Below are 17,114 nucleotides of genomic sequence, written 5' to 3' on the forward strand. Positions count from 1 at the left end.
GGTCTCTAAGGTGCTACTGGAAGGATTTTTTTAAAATTTTGTTTTATACCAGTCACAGACATTTCACCCTCCACATCTGGATTTAGGCAGATGGACCAAGGAAATCTGTGGGTACATGGAGTCATAAGAAAGCGCAATTTGTCACATTGCGCAACATCATTATTGATCATGGTGTCTGTTAAGGCATCAGCCTTCGCTTCCAGTCTTCCAGCTGTGTAGAGCTGGAGTCAAGATGAGAGAGGTTTTCATCATAATCTCTAGTACAGTACACAGTTCTGACTTCAGGGAGAGTCTGCTCTTGAAATCTGAAACCCACAGCAAAACTCTTGACTGTTAACAAGGCTGGCCCAACACCTTTCCATAATATGAGAATCAGGGTCAGCCCCAAAGGTTTTGCTGCTGGAAGCAGACCATTAATTACTTATGACCAACCAATTAGAAAACCTTGCTGCCTGATTTACACATCTGTCCCTGCCTTCATCTACTCCCTGAAATTCTGCCACTGAAATTCTGCACTGTTAGGACCAACTCTAGTAAACACACAAAATAGTGTAAGATTCAAACCTTCCACAACTCCAATAAGGTCAGATGTACCTTCAGTTCTTTGAAAAGGTTCTTCAGCAGCGAAGGGAAATCCCTCTGCACTTGCTCAGAAGCACTTGGTTATTCCTTCCTTCAAGTCTTTCAGAGCTGAGCCTTGGATCAAATTAACTACTCTCCCCAAATACATTAACTCACATCTAAGCACATTACACTCCCTGATGTGCTTGTTCTCAGCATGATAATCTCTCCACAAAGTGATAATGAAAACAGTGCTTATTGTTAGAAAATAGGAAGAAAGATGGTGTTGTTTCAAGTTATTATTTTTAGGATGTGGTTTATCCAACCAACCAAGTATTTGCAAACTTGGTTATAATAAATGAAGTCAGCTATTATTCGGATCTAATGTTACACATGACATACCTGCAAAAATGCTTTTTAAATGTATTTCCCTCGTTTTTGCTGATGTCCTTATTATAATTTTTACCTGCCCTTCAGCAACAGGTCCAGGGTAGGTTCCAACAGTTTAAAAAATCAGTATTAAAAACAGTGAAAATAAATTTACTGCCACAGGAAAAGGGAGGGTCCTATTGTGTGCAATTCCTCAGGGGATGTGTGTAAATCCTCAGTACAGGAAGAAACAGGAAATGCTGTTGACATGGCAATGTCCCTTCCTCAATTGCCATTTTACAAAATATTTTTATTCAACCTGTAGTGGAGGGTCATCCTAGGCACTGAAATGTTGAATGGTGAATGTAGGAATACAGAGTTCCTCATCTGAGATGTGAATGCCTACTCATATTCTGTAAGACTCAAGATCAGGCATCCCCCAACCACTGGTCCTGTTAGCTAGGGATCATGGGAGTTGTAGGCCAAAACATCTGGAGGGCCGCAGTTTGGGGATGCCTGCTCAAGATGTATTAAACACTTGAAGGCTCTTTGGTTAATTGCCACTTATGTACTTTCAAAAGCCAAGTATTGATGGATGTATCCGCAGATTTGTAATGCTTCAGCCAACTGTCAACCCACAAGCTTATTGGTTACAGCTGTTTTTAATACTGATTTTTTAAACTGTTGGGACCCACTCCGGACCTGTTGCTGAAGGGCAGGTAAAAATTATCTCTGGGGTTGTTGTGTAGGGGTGTGTGTGTGTGTGTGTGTGTGTGAGAGAGAGAGAGAGAGAGAGAGAGAGAGAGAGAGAGAGAGAGAGAGAGAGATCCATGCCACTCCTTAAAGGCTAGAATATATAAACATGGGAAGTGAGAGCTGGACCATAAAGAAGGCTGATCGCCGAAGAATTGATGCTTTTGAATTATGCTGCTGGAGGAGACTTGAGAGTCCCATGGACTATTCAGACCAGGTCTCTCCATTGTTTTAAGTTTGGTAATAAGTTGCAGTTCATCAACTTCTCTTTCCAGTCACTCTATTTCTGAAATTCTTTTGTAATAAGACAGCTACTTTGAGATCTTGTATAGAATGTCCTGGGAGATTGAAGTGTTCTCCTACTGGTTTCTCTGTCTTGTGATTTCTGATGTCAGATTTATGTCCATTTATCCTTTGGCGTAGGATTTGGCCTGTTTTCCGATACTTGTGTTACTTGTGCTACACTTGTTTTTATGTAGGGAATAATTTCGGAGATCACACACACACACACACACACACACACACACACACACACACACATGAAGTTCATAAAGGAAATAAATGATAATAGAAGCCCTGCTTCTGCGTGTTAACTGTGCCAGAGGAGGGAGGCTGTGATTGTTCAGTGTGGGGTGGGGAGCAGCAGCTCAGCAGCACTTTCTCTTATCTAACTGTTCTTCCTCCTAAATAAGTCTGGCCTTCCATTCAATGGCTGCTCTTGGGTGGCTCAGGTATTGCTGTCTCAGTGGTCCTCAGCTGTAAAATGGAACCAAGCTCTTCAAAATGGTATAAACACTATAGAGTCCAAGTGAGGTTTCTGCTTTTATAATGCCCTCAGAATCCTCCTTTACTTTTGGGAATAGATATCCTGGCTTATCACAGGAACAGTGAACGCTTTTGAGTTTAATGGTTTCTTCATGATTTTCTGTGATGCTTTTTCAACCCCTTGCTACTAGGGATGGGAGAATATCAAATTTGGGTCCTCTCAATTGTTCATTTCTCTAGTCTTAAAATTCAGTTCCCCACATTAGTTTGCAATTGTTTTAAAAAGTCCTCATGAAAACTCATTAGTATTTTACTGCAAATCTCTCCTAATATACACACCAATATGCCATTTCCCCCCATATACACATTTTTGAAGAACTGCTTCCCATAATAGAATGCATTTTTGTACAGTATGTTCTTTTCACTAACGTGCATTTTTATGCACACTTTATGCCAATATATGCATTTTTGTTCACATTACTCTGTTGGAATCATTGAATTGTAGAGTTGCAAGGAACCCTAAGGCAATGTAGGAATCTCAGCTAGAACATCCATGACACATGACCATCCAACCTCTGCTTGACAACCTCCGCGGGAGGAGAGTCCACCACCTCCCAAGGGAGTCCGTTCCACTGTCAAACAGCTCTTGCCATCAGAAAGTTCCTCCTGATGTTTAGTCAAAATCTTCTTTCTTGTAACTTGAAGCCGTTGCTTTGAGTCCTACCCTCCAGAGCAGAAGGAAACAAGCTTGCTCCGTCTTCCATGTATCAACCCTTTAGATATTTGAAGAGGGCTATTAGTCTACTCTTTACCAGGTTTAACATACTCAACTCCTTCAGACTTGGTTTCTATAGCCTTTATCACGTTGGTCACCCTCTTTTGCACATGTTTCCGCTTGTCAATATCCTTCTTGAATTGTGGTGCCCAGAACTGGTCACAGTGCTCCAGTTGGGGTCTAATCAAGGCAGAATGGAGTGGTACTACTATTCCCCTTGATGTGGACATTATATTTCTGTTGATGCAGCCTAGAATTGCACTAGCCTGTTTTTGATGCTGTATGACACTGCTGCCTAAGCATGTTTAATCAGAGAAAAGTCATTGTTAACATATACTAAGGAATGGAAACCTTTTAAAGAAATTTTGCGTGAAAAAGAAAATGAATAAATGACGTTTGGGTTTGAGAACTGAAGATAATGTTGCTTTATAGAAAGTAGTTTAGACAAGTATTATATTGGAGTGGATGAGTTGAATAATGTTTATATATCACTGATAGACGAAGAATCAGAAGTTCTCTATTTTCTTAACTCTATTTTTTTCTCTTTTACTCCTTTTTCCACCCCTCTTTCTTTAACCCCTCCCCCCCACTTCTTTACCTTTGGGTTTGTTTTCATAAAGATTAACATTTTAGTTTTGATTTTTTTTTAAAAAAAAGGATATTTGATAATAATCTTTGTATTCCTTTCTAAATTCTAATAACATTTTATTAAAAATGGATATATGTGCCAAAAAACAGAAAAAATGAGTGTTAATTTCACTCCTTTAAGCAGCATCTCCCATATACAACTTCTCCCTTGGATTCTTCACTCATTCTTGGGGAAAGAATCCACAGTACTGTAAGCCGGAGGAGCAGAAGCTGGAGGAGGAGGAGCACAATTGCCTTCAGCGGGAGCCGCATCAACAGTGTAGGGAATATAAACCATTGCCTGTAAAACCGAAGAGTAATTCATCAGAAGAAGACACGTGCCATGTCATCACCACTGTCATAATCACCATTCTCAGCATTCAGGGGCCGCCGCCACTCTGTCATCATCATGAAGGAGGACGAGAACATCACAGAAGGGGCAGGGCCAGCCAGCAATTCTGATTGTGTGAGGATCAGTGTTAAAATATCGGAAAAGGGCTGGTGCTGGCAGATTATCAGTTTGCTACTGCACTTTCTGCTCTGCAGTTCTCCAAATCCTTGGGTTTTGCTCTGTAAGTTGTATGACAGCTAAATCCTGCCTAGGCAAACTGGGACAAGGAATGAAGCCTTTGTCCCCCTACTCTACTACTGCGTAATGTACTAATACATGTTGGTGCAATGTGAACAATGGGTTTAATTGCACAGTGCTTGGGCTCATGTCTTGAGGAGCACATCCCCCACACTCTGAGATAAGGGTGCCAGGTGCACTGGGTTACCATAGCAACACCAGGGAGGTCAAGTGTGTTGACTTTCTGAGTCATTCACCCTCCCATTGGTTCAGGAAATGTGCCTCAGGTATAATATCCGAAGACTCTGCTGGGGCTCCACACTCTGCTGATACATCTAGCTCACTCAGTAGAGCATGAGACTCTTAATCTCAGGGCTGTGGGTTTGAGCCCCACGTTGGGCAAAAGATTCCTGCATTGCAGGGGGTTGGACTAGACGACCCACGTGGTCCCTTCCAACTCTACAATTCTATGATTTGAATGAGATATCTATCACACTGGTTGAGGTCTGGTGAGCTACCAACTGACTTCCACAAGTCACCAACACTGCACGCCTTGAAATTTACCCACGTCAGCTGGGTGCACTGGAAACAGCCCGAAACTTTGCAAGCATCAGGGTCTGCTTCAGCAAAGGATGTAAATTTAACAGAGGACAGCTTAGTTCACAATGGCGCAAGAGATGGGAAGAGAAGACATGCGCTGTCTCAGGCTGCCCTGAACCTTCTCCCATTTGCTACTGTCTAGCCTGGCATACAAGGAACTGCTGCTTTGTTGCCCTCTCTGCAATAATTCTACAACCAAGCAGTCAGAAATGGTGGAGAACTTTATTAGAGTTAAAGGTAGTCTTCTTCTGGGTCCTGCCTGGACCTAACGACCAACAACAAGCAACAAAGATGGAAGAGAAACCAAAGTACCGGTAACTGCTATGACGCTAAGAGGTCATGTCAAAACAAGTGAACCGCATAGTTAGCAAACACCAACAAGAAATATACGTCACAATATAACACTCCCCAAAAGAGCTGGCACCAAAACTGGCACTGAGAAACCCTGAGGGATTTTTTTTTAAGTTTGGCAACTCTGAGTAATATTTCTTAGGTTATTTCTTGGGTTGCTTTCCCACTCTGGAATTGCGATCCTTCATTTGTTCACCTACGATGGAGAGAGAACCAAACAAAACCGTTCTTAGCACAATGAATTCCAATATTTTTCAAACTGCCCACTTCTTTGTTTATGCAGATGTGATTTGTGGACATTTTTTTCTGACTTTCAATACCCTGCATTGCCAGCCCATCCACTGCGGACAGGCAAAGTGCTATTGAAGCACATGGAATGGTATCTGTGAATGGTGTACCTTGTGATTCCCTGTCATCTCTGCAGAGATGTGCTGAGGCATCTTGCCATTAGGGATGCCTTAAGTATCCTGGTGTGCCTTTTATTTTATTTTATTTTATTTTATAAAGCCAATAGAGGTCTCCCCTCACCAACGTGCAAAAGCTCACATACAAAAATGGCAGCACTTCAAAGAGGTATCATTGCAATTGCCCCTTCTTACCCACTTTCCCCTCTCAATTCTCTACTGACATGCATGCTTGCTCCAACTCCACAATGGTGTTTTTTTTTCTAATCTAGACCTCCTGTTATGATATATTTGGTACTGACAAAATTCTGACAAGCAAATGGGAGCAGCACAACAAAACTGTCTACTTCAAATAAAACAAGAAGCAATGGAATGTGGGGAAGATAAGGTGATTGGCAGTGAGCCCGGGAATAATTTCTACTAACTGAAAAAGAATGACAAGAATAGGAAGACTGATGGGGCCTTAGGTCCAGCAACGAACAAGCAGTGGAAGTCCAAGAGGCAGTGCCCGCCTGAGCTCTGCTGCCTGCCCTGCTGCCAGCGCAGAAGTGGTGCTGGTAAGACCTGTTCGACAGTGGAATTTGCTGCCAAGGAGTGTGGTGGAGTCTCCTTTCTTTGGAGGTCTTTAAGCAGAGGCTTGACAGCCATCTACCAGGAATGCTTTGAGGGTGTTTCCTGCTTGGCAGGGGGTTGGACTGGATGGTCCTTGTGGTCTCTTCCAACTCTATGATAGCAGTGCCAGTTTCTAGAAGCTTCCTCGGTTATGAATAAGATCTGCTAAAACTCTAAGCAAGGTATCAAATGCTTACCTGGTCATTGGAACAGCAGGTTAACTGGTACCCAAAATATACCGATGAGACAGCAATGCAGAACTCCAGAATGCTGAACAAGAGGAGAACAGCGACAAGAACAATACTTGCAGCCTGTGGAGCACAGAAGTGTGTGGAAAGGCATTTATCATACAGTTCTAAGTACTGAAAATTAAATTTAGCTGAAACATAAAAGTGTCCTAGTCTCCATCTTCTGTGTAACGTAATCTATGAATCAGCCTGGGAAAATCTACGGGTAATGGTGACAATTTTGAATAATTTGATTAAGGTGTCTGCTTCACATACAAATACATCTTGAAACGTACAATTGTAAAGCCAAGGATAGAGAGTATAGTGCCGTAGTTACCCTTAGCCTTTTTTTTTTTGCCCCGGATGAAGCCTCTAGAAAGGCACCATGAACCCGGGCAGAGACCTTCATAGCACGTTTGTGTTTTGCAGCATCTCAAAGCAGGGCTACCAACCCATGCTTGACACTGTTTGGTAGACAATGGAACCTGGAATGCCCCCTCACAACTCTAGAAATGGTCATTTGAGCTTCATTTATTTATTCCAAAATGCCCAGTAAAACAGCACCAAAAAACCCAACAACTTGAAATAAGGTGTATCCCTCTTTCTGGATCCTGCCCATAAAGACTTCGAACTAAATAATTGCAGTCATGGGATGACTTCTGTGAGTACAACAGAAGATCTCCCTCTTCTCACCCCACGCCTGCAGATTTGGAGGTGGGGTGGCACGCGGGGAGGGGAGAGGAAGGGGAAGTTCCATTGGGTTCACATAAGTTGTTTCTCACATACGCTGATTAGTTGGCTACAGTACAAAGTTCTGTGTGGCGTTCTTTTCACTTACCTTTGTCCAATAATATCCGTAATCACTTGAACTGTAATCAAAAGGAGTTACATACAGCCCTACCAAATACAGAATGATGCCAACTGATGCCATTGCAGCACTTGTGATATTCATTCCTAAGCTGCCTCGCACCTGAAAGAAACAAAGAATGTCATTTGCAGGCTACTAAAAATACAAAGCAAGCAGAGTGTTACACGCCACCCCATAGTGCGAGATTCCTGGGGTCCAGGCGCTTACCTGAAACACCTGGGTTCGTGTTTCATTTAGAAATGAGGCACAGCGGAGACTGTGATGTCTTTATGATATAGGGTTTAATTACACATAGATATACAACCTGAGCTTGCAATGGAGACGCTCCTAGGATTAAACGTTCACATTTACTAACCCCAAGTATGAGAAGAGGAGCCCAGGTACCCCACAGACCAATAACACAAGGTTGTTGTTGTTGTTGTTTAGTCGTGTCTGACTCTTCGTGACCCCATGGACCATAGTACGCCAGGCACTCGTGTCTTGCACTGCCTCCCACAGTTTGGTCAAACTCATGTTCGTAGCTTCGAGAACACTGTCCAACCATCTCGTCCTCTGTCGTCCCCTTCTGTAAGGTTACCTTATAGTTAAATTATCTGATAAGAACATGAAGCTGCCCATCTTGATTCTTCTGTGGGAGAGCTTCTAGTAGTTCTGGCAATATTTTGAATTAAGGTAACCTCCATAAAATAATTTCGTGTTAGTTATTGAGCTCCTTCAAATCATGTCATTTTTGTTGTATACAATAATGCGTATATTACATATAACATGCATCCCACACAGCCCAATCTGTTTCAGGCCTGCTGCAGGTCATTCCAGTTTGATTTGTTATTTGGGTCAGCATCCGATTAGTGAAATCCAAAGCTGTTTTGCTCCCATGGCCTATAGTGGAGAATCTAAAAATGGTTGCCATTTTTTGCTTTTCACATAAATGGATAGAATTTACATATACCAGTGAGGTGTAGCGGTTAGAGTGTCAAATTAGGATCTGGGAGACCAGGGTTCAAATTCCCACTTGGCCATGAAGCACAGTGGGTGACTTTGGGCAAGTCTAACACACCTCACATGGTTCTTGTGGGGATTAATTGAGGAGGGGGAGAGTCATGTATGCCACATTGAACTCCCTGAAAAGAAGGTGGGGTATAAATGAAATAAATAAATGGCCCAAAATGTGTCACAACAAAATCCCTTTGATTCGTTTGAGGGCCAGCATGGTATAGAAGCTAGAATGTGGGACTAGGCCTTGGGAGATGACAGTTCAAATCCCCACTCAGCCATGAAGCTCACTTGGTGACCTTGGGCCAGTCACCATCTCTTAGCCTAACCTACCTCACAGGGTTGTTGTGAAGATAAAACAGGGAGGAGAACTACCTTGAGCTCTTTGGAGGAAAGGTTGGATATAAATAGGGTGGGACTTGATGCAGGCTCCTTGTTCCAGAACTTGGGCTTAAAGATCTACAGGGGGAAGCTGCCAATATGGCCTTGGATTTGTAATAAGAAGGAAGCATGTTAACTGGCATGTCCAGGATCACAGAAGAGATTGAAACTGTCACATTTCTTTCTCTCTTACCAGACAGGGAGTTGCATGTTTCTCAGCTGACACCGACAGGGATCCAGAAATAATGAACTGCACAAAACAAGGGAAAAGACGCATTTGACTGAAGTTCATTTAAAATTTTCAAAAACATGCCCTCTACAATGAAAAACTGGGTTATATCAGATAACAGAACTTTTTCTCTCTTGAAGTTCACAAGTTTATCCTTCTAGGAAGAGAAGCATTACGTCATATTAGAAGCACATATATGCATAATTAAAGGTAAAGGTACACCTGACCATTAGGTCTAGTCGTGGACGACTCTGGGGTTGCGGCGCTCATCTCGCTCTATAGGCCGAGGGAGCCGGTGTTTGTTTGCAGAAAACCTCTGGGTCATGTGGCCAGCATAACAAAGCCGATTCTGACGAACCAGAGCAGTGCACGGAAACACCGTTTACCTTCCCACCTGAGCGGTACCTATTTTTCTACTTGGACTTGACGTGCTTTTGAACTGCTGGGTGGGCAGGAGCTGGGACGGAGCAACAGGAGCTCACCCCATCGCGGGGATTCGAACCACCCACCTTTCGATCAGCAAGCCCTAGGCTCTGTGGTTTAGACCACAGCGCCACCCACGTCCCTATACATGCATAATTACACATATTCAAATAGTGGCCTTAATTCTGTAAGTGCTGTTCCTTGTGTAGCCAGAGTAACACCATCTACACAAAAGGCACATGCGGGACGGTATTAGCAGGCTTGGGAAACCCCAGTTTCAGAAGTGCAAGAAATATTTGGGATGGGGTGGGGTGGTAGGAAATGAAAAGAGGAAGGAAAAAAAACTCAGAACAGCCTAGTGAGGACTAGGGCCTAGCATAGCCAATGGTGGTGGGAGTTGTAGTCCAGGAACAACTGGAGAGCCATGGTTTGGACACCACTGGCCTACTTAATCCAAATGCTTTCTAGAAAAGCTGCCTGATGATGAAAAAGGAAGCAGTGTGTTAGAAGATAAAGTAAGTTCAGATATAAACTCAAGAAATGAAGCCATTTCTACTATTCCAAATCTGTTATTAATCCTTAAAATGAGTAGGGAAAGCCTTCTTAATGACACAGCTGTTCTGTTACCAGTCACCCATTCTCCACACACAAGGAGCCACCATCTGAAAGGAATTTGGATGTAGATCTGCAAAGTCTAAATTCAACACTGATACACGCTGTCGCTCAAAAGGCCAATTATATTCTACTTACAAATAGTCCACCCCAGAATGGGTAACCTAAAGTAGTAGCAAGAGTTGATATCCAGGGACAAAGAACAGCCGAGACACTCCCAAAGCCAATGTGCATCAAACCAATTAAGATCTGGACGGCCTGTAGGAACAAAATGCACAAAACAGCACATCAGTTTCCCTTTGGTAAATAAAGAACTGAAATGCATTCTCCCCATAGCTGCCAAGTTTTCCTTTTCTCACGAAGAAGCCTATTCAGCATAAGGGAAAATCCCTGAAAAAAAGGGATAACTTGGCAGCTATGATTCTCCCCACCTCATGATCCTGACCCAGGTCCCCTACTATAATGGATTATCTCTACTAAAATGCATTTCTGTATGTCATTTTAATTCATATATGCATCTGTAGAGACATGTTCCGGTAGCGTGTACACTTCTTTGGTTGGAGAACTGGATAACAAAATTCAGAGAACTACATTTTAGTCTGCCTATTGTTTTGGGAAGTGCAAGTTTGGTTGGTTTCCAGGGAAAATGTAAACCAAACTGGTTTTCTCCCTCAACCCCCTGCCAGGGAGCAACTATGCAATTATATGCAATATGCATTTAATGCACTGGGACTTATTTCCAGGTTATTATGTATAGAGTTGTATAGTCAAAGTTCCACTGAACTCAACAAGACTTATCGGTACTTCCAAGTAGAAACATGACCCTAAGAATTGGACCTCCATGTTGGCAGCTCTCAAACACACTTACCCCCAGAGTCTTGGTCTCCACTTTGACAAGTTTCTCCATCCACCCTGGTTGTTGGGAATGTTGTGGCTGGTTGTTGGGGCTTCCAACCTGTTGGCCTGCATATTTTATGTATTGTGCCATCCCTGATGGCAGGGTAGCAGCACCAAGGACTCCCTGGCCTGCTTGGCTAACACTGGCATTAGTTTTGGGAATCAGCATCACGGTTGTATTAGCCATTATCTGCAAAAAAACAACAACCGACCAACCAAAGAAACAATTTTTAAAAAAATAACCACTCAGATTTGGGCAAATGTTACAAATCCCCTGCTGCCGCCACTGCTTCCCAAACACACCCAAACACAGACTCATACATGATGTATACTAAAACTGAAATTGGGCAGGTCAGCTCCTGCCAGTGGATTGGCTCATGGGGATAAAGTCAGCAGGGCAATTGTTTGTAAGCAAAGCCTGTGCTGCTCTTTGCACTTAAGAAGGAAAGGACGTTCCCAGCCAAAAGGAGATTCAAAAAATGCTCCCCCCCCCCATTTATGCCCCAGAAATACATACATATATACCTAAAATGTGAAGGAAGTCCAAGCCTCCTAACAGTAGCAGATGTCATGGGGTGGGGTGGGGTGGGGTGGGGTGGGGTGGAGTGGACAGCCGAAAGCTGAGTTGCTGCTATTTACCAGGAGGGAGAGGAGGAGGGGAAATCAGTTGAGCATGGCTGGCCAGCCCCCTCCCCCCCCATTGATGGGTCATTGCCGTCCCAACAGTGTGTGTGTGCCATGTCTTCTGATCAGGGTGGATAAAAATCCAAGATGATTATTATTATTATTATTATTATTATTATTATTATTATTATTATTATTATTATTTAAAAAGGAATAAAAAATGGATTTTTTAAAAATTTAAATTGGATTTTTTTTAAAAATAAAATGCTTTTGGAGGAATTTTCTATTTAAGTTACATTATAGTCCAAAGGCTATTCATCAAGAAATGAGGATTTGTTTTTAATTATGTAGCATGAGACTTTACATGCAATGTTTAAATTTTTGGTAAATTAATTCCATTAATCCATTCACATTGTCATGCTCTTCCAGAGGTTTCCAAGAGATTATTTGGGGCAGTTTTTCTTAATCCCATTCTTCCTGAGTTACAGTCAGCTCCAGGTCTTGTTTTTGCTGATTGTATAGAGCTTCTCCATCTTTGGCTGCAGAGAATATAATCAATCTGATTTCGATGCTGCCCATTTGGTGATATCCATGTGTAGAGTCGTCTCTTGTGTTGTTGGAAGAGAGTGTTTGTGATGACCAGCTTGTTCTCTTGACAGAACTCTATTAGCCTTTGCCCTGCTTCATTTTGAACTCCAAGGCCAAACTTGCCAGTTGTTCCTTTTATCTCTTGATTCCCTACTTTAGCATTCCAATCCCCTGTAATGAGAAGAACATCCTTCTTTGGTGTCATTTCTAGAAGGTGTTGTAGGTCTTCATAGAATTGGTCAATTTCACTTTCTTCAGCTCCGGTAGTTGGTGCATAAACTTGGATTACTGTGATGTTAAAAGGTCTGCCTTGGATTCGTATCGAGATCATTCTGTCATTTTTGAGATTGCATCCCATTACAGCTTTTGCCACTCTTTTGTTGACTATGAGGGCCACTCCATTTCTACTACAGGATTCTTGCCCACAGTAGTAGATATGATAGTCACCCGAACTGAATTCGCCCATTCCCTTCCATTTTAGTTCACTGATGCCCAGGATGTCGATATTTATTCTTGTCATCTCATTTTTGACCACATCCAGCTTACCTCCATTCATGGTTCTTACATTCCAGGTTCCTATGCAATATTTTTCTTTACAGCATCGGACTTTCCTTTCGCTTCCAGGCATATCCGCAACTGAGCGTCCTTTCGGCTTTGGCCCAGCCGCTTCATCAGCTCTGAATCTACTTGTACTTGTCCTCCGCTCTTCCTCAGTAGCATGTTGGACGCCTTCCGACCTGAGGGGCTCATCTTCCAGCGTCATAACTTTTATATGCCTGTTGTCTTTGTCCATGGAGTTTTCTTGGCAGGGATACTGGAGTGGCTTGCCAGTTCCTTCTCCAGGCGGATCACGTTTGGTCAAAACTCTTCACTATGACCTGTCCATCTTGGGTGGCCCTGCATGGCATAGCTCATAGCTTCTCTGAGTTATTCAAGCCCCTTCTGTTGATTGGAACAAGGCATTGATCCATGAAGGGGAAGTGGCCGTTATCACATATACAAACAAATTCTTCTGGTCTTTTGGAACCTCCACTCCCACAATTCCTAATAGAAAGGCTTCTGGTTTTTTTTAACAAAGGTTTGTTATATCTGTATTGTCCCTGTTATACCCAATTGCAAATTCAAATGTATCCCTGTCGTATTTTATGACTTCCCTGATATTGTATGTGAGCTGGAACTAGTCTGTGATCAAAATAATAAATTTATTCGTTTAACAAAGGTTCCCCTGAACATCTTTTTCATTTCATTATAAATCATTTCCCATTTTCTTTGACAACCTCACATTTCCACCCCATATGATAAAATGTACCCTCTGTTTCTTTACATTTCCAACACTTATTAGATCTTGTTCTATATATTTTTCACAATATACATTTAAATCTGGTAGGGAGAAGCCACCTCTATCTTTAGAGTCTATTAACAACTTATGCTTTATTCTTGTTTCCCCCAGCCATATAAACCTTGAAATATCCCTTTGCCATTCCCTAATGGGTCCTGGCCCGCTGACAACCGGAATTGATTGGAACAGAAATAACATTCTTGGCAATACTTTCATTTTTATCACAGAAATCCTTCCCCCAAATGATAAATTCATCCTGCCCCAAATCTCCAAATTTCTCTTTATTTCTTTTCACACAGGCAGATAATTATCCTTTTATACAAATTGATATTCTTTGCTGTCAGCCACACTCCTAAATATTTGACCTTTTTATTTATTACATCACTAACTTTTTGTAGTTCATTTTTATTTTGTTCTGTCATGTTTTTCCACCAACAACTTAGTTTTGCTTTTATTAAGCTTAATAAAACAAGCCTGGCTAGTCTTGCCATTTCATTCCTTTCTTCTGTCTCTGAATCCAGACCAGAGACAGCCTTGAGGAGCTGGGATGTTTAACTTGCCAGGCCCCACATAGCTTTGCAAATGTGCCAACAGTTTTACTGCTCAGATGTCCCACTGAAAATGGGGTAGTTGTGGGGTGAGGGTGGGGAGACATCTGACACCACAAAAGCAGGGCCGGATTTAGGTTTGATGAGGCCCTAGGCTACTGAAGGTAATGGGGCCCTTTATATGTCCAGCTGTCCTTTGTCAACAAATCGTTTTTTGTGTTGAATATATGCTTTGTGTGGCAATATGCACTCCTTCCCTTGAATAAAGACTCATGACACAGGGATTAAGATTTAATTGGGTGGTTAAGGCCACAACTTTATTAATTATGCATGTAGAGCGGAATTGGCTTAGGCGTTGGAACCTAACAGACTATATCCGACTCCAACCCGTGTGTTGAAGTCTGTGAGAAGTTAACCACCAGAAAGGAGCCCCGCGACGTAGATCTACTAGAGCTCCTCCTATGGCCACCGAAGGGGCGTGCCTTACGGCCCAGGCAACTCCAGGCTCAGGACCAAGCCTCGCCCCCGGAATCCTTTAACGGAATTACTTCTCCAAATGTGGGCAGCTGATGACGTAACCTGCCCCTCCTCCATCTAATTGTTATGCAAATTTCCAACGCCTAACCGCCTAACCTAAGTTGTGACGACATGCTACGAGGTAGGCGAAAAACCCATCATGGCTAGCCCAGTATGGGAAAAATCCTACCCAGCCCCCTGGCCAACCAGGGCGACCAACTGACGTCCACAGCAGCGTCCCCTTATCTCTTTTTAAGGGGTGGGCGGGCGGGTAAATTGTTTGCTCCGGCGAACAGGGTAAGAAAGAGGGAGCTTTTCCCGCCTGCGGAGCGTTTTAAACGACGTGGCCCCACCCCGACCGACCTCATTGGCTGGTCGGGGGGTGACGCAGGCGGGAAGCTACCATCATGTAGGAGCTGAGCTCGCAGCCCCTACGTGATGGTTCAGTCGGGCAGCCCACAACCCCACCTCCGGCGCAGGCGCGGAAGTGGCTATATGGTAATTTATTGACCTAATAGGTATCTAAAGCCATTTGCACATGCAGAATGTAGGCACCCTATATGCGCAAACCAGTGATATTTTAGGGAGCAGGCAGGGCCCATTACTTACATCATAGGAGACTACACAACAGAAAACACTGTTGCTGTATATAGGTTTTATTTTACAGTATTTGTTTTTTATCTTATATTTTGGAAATGTACATCCAGTTTTTTCCCTTTAAATGTTTTTTGGCCCCCCCCCAAGAGAGTGGGGCCCTAAGCTATAGCTTTTTTAGCTTATACGTGAATCCGGCACTGCACAAAAGCATGCTTGTGTTCTTTACAGTTTGCAGTCAACAGAGTTAGAGGCAGCACTTAACCAGAGAGAGGCTGGGCCCTTTATCTATGTGGAGTACCGGTATCAGTTGGTATCTTGATTGGATTATTTTTGTAAGTGTAAAGGTAAAGGACCCCTGACAGTTAAGTCCAGTTGTGAACGACTCTGGGGTTGCGGCGCTCATCTCGCTTTACTGGCCGAGGGAGCCAACGTTTGTCCGCAGGCAGTTTTTCCGGGTCATGTGGCCAGCATGACTAAGCCGCTTCTAGCGAAACCGAAGCGGCGCACGGAAACCCCGTTTACCTTCCCGCAGGAGCGGTACCTATTTATCTACTTGCACTTTGACGTGCTTTCGAACTGCTAGGTGGGCAGGAGCTGGGACCGAGCAACCGGAGCTCACCCCATTGTAGGGATTCGAACCTTCCAATCGGCAAGCCCTAGGCTCTGTGGTTTAGACCACAGCGCCACCCGCGTCCCAAATTATTTTTGTATATACAATTCATTAATGTAACTCTCACCCAAAGTCCGTGTGCTACACTTGTTTTTATGTAGGGAATCATTTTGGCTATTTATATATATGGTTGTTTTATTTGTGTGTTTCCCCTGTTGTGAAACCACTTCAAAATTTCACTTAATAGGAAACAGTTCATAAAGGAAATAAATGATAATAGAAGCCCTGCTTCTGCGTGTTAACTGAGTCAGAGGAGGGCGGTTGTGATTGTTCAGTGTGGGGTGGGGAGCAGCAGCTCAGCAGCACTTTCTCTTATGTAACTGTTCATCTTCCACATATACCCGTGACTAGTGGTTAAAATGTGGTTTGTCCTTGCTACTAAGAATGGGAGAATATCAAATTTGGGTCCTCTCAATTGTTCACTTCTCCAATCTAAACATTCAGTTCCCCACATTAGTTTGCAATTGTTTTTAAAAAGTCCTCATCAAAACTCATCAGTATTTTACTGCAAATCTCTCCTAATATACACACTAATATACACACATTTTTGAAGAACTGTTTCCCATAACAGAATGCAATTTTATATGTTCTTTCCACTAACATGCATTTTTATGCACACTTTTTGCCAATATATGCAATTTGTTCACATTACAGTGGTACCTCGGGTTAAGAACTTAATTCGTTCCGGAGGTCCGTTCTTAACCTGAAACCATTCTTAACCTGAGACAACACTTTAGCTAATGGGGCCTCCCGCTGCCGCCATGCCGCCAGAGCACAATTTCTGTTCTCATCCTAAAGCAAAGTTCTTAATCCAAAGTACTATTTCTGGGTTAGCGGAGTCTAACCTGAAGCGTATGTAACATGAAGCGTATGTAACCCGAGGTACCACTGTACTCAGGGGCGTAGGCAGGGGGGCAGTTGCCCCCCTAGAACACAGGCGTACCCGGGGGGGTACGCCCCTAGAGAGAGCGTGTCAAAGGGAGCCTTAGAAGTGGCGTGTGTCAGTGGGTATTTAAAGAAAAAAGAAAAGTGGGGGGCTTACACTTCTGGCAGCAAGGCTACCTCCCCCCCAACTTGCAACTTGGGCGGCTCCACGTGAGCCTGTGGAGCAATTTCCGCGTTCATCCTGAAGACGATTTATTGTTCATTGACCATGCCTCCTGAGAGAGTCCACCACCTCCCAAGGGAGTCCGTTCCATTGAAAACAGCTCTTGCCA

At 43.1% G+C, this 17,114-nt stretch overlaps 1 protein-coding gene across 2 annotated transcripts; it reads right to left on the reverse strand.

The window, feature by feature from the left end:
* Positions 1-3,970: 3,970 nt before the first annotated feature.
* LOC118079619 (membrane-spanning 4-domains subfamily A member 8-like) lies at positions 3,971-11,199 on the reverse strand. Of its 2 annotated transcripts, none has more exons than XM_060277169.1 (6): positions 10,987-11,199; positions 10,257-10,376; positions 9,048-9,104; positions 7,451-7,582; positions 6,583-6,696; positions 3,971-4,151 (listed from the first exon to the last, which is right to left on the reverse strand). In XM_060277169.1, exons 1-6 carry the CDS (start codon positions 11,182-11,184, stop codon positions 4,029-4,031), a joined length of 744 nt encoding a protein of 247 aa, XP_060133152.1. In that variant the 5' UTR covers positions 11,185-11,199; the 3' UTR covers positions 3,971-4,028. The 2 variants fall into 2 exon arrangements, with proteins under 2 accessions (XP_060133152.1, XP_060133159.1); XM_060277176.1 differs by lacking the exon at positions 3,971-4,151 and adding an exon at positions 4,932-5,565.
* Between the last annotated feature and the right edge of the window lie 5,915 nt (positions 11,200-17,114).

Source organism: Zootoca vivipara, chromosome 1, assembly GCF_963506605.1.
Source record: "Zootoca vivipara chromosome 1, rZooViv1.1, whole genome shotgun sequence".
NCBI lineage: Eukaryota > Metazoa > Chordata > Lepidosauria > Squamata > Lacertidae > Zootoca > Zootoca vivipara.

Bases quoted from the DNA above. Each gene is read 5' to 3' on its own strand.
- LOC118079619 (XM_060277169.1), bottom strand. From the start codon at position 11,184: ATGCTGATTCCCAAAACTAATGCCAGTGTTAGCCAAGCAGGCCAGGGA. The intron at 7,583-9,047 runs GTAAGAGAGAAA...TGTTTCTTTCAG, and splicing joins AACATGCAACTCCCTGTCTG to GTGCGAGGCAGCTTAGGAAT. The intron at 6,697-7,450 runs GTAAGTGAAAAG...TGTGCTCCACAG, and splicing joins ACGGATATTATTGGACAAAG to GCTGCAAGTATTGTTCTTGT.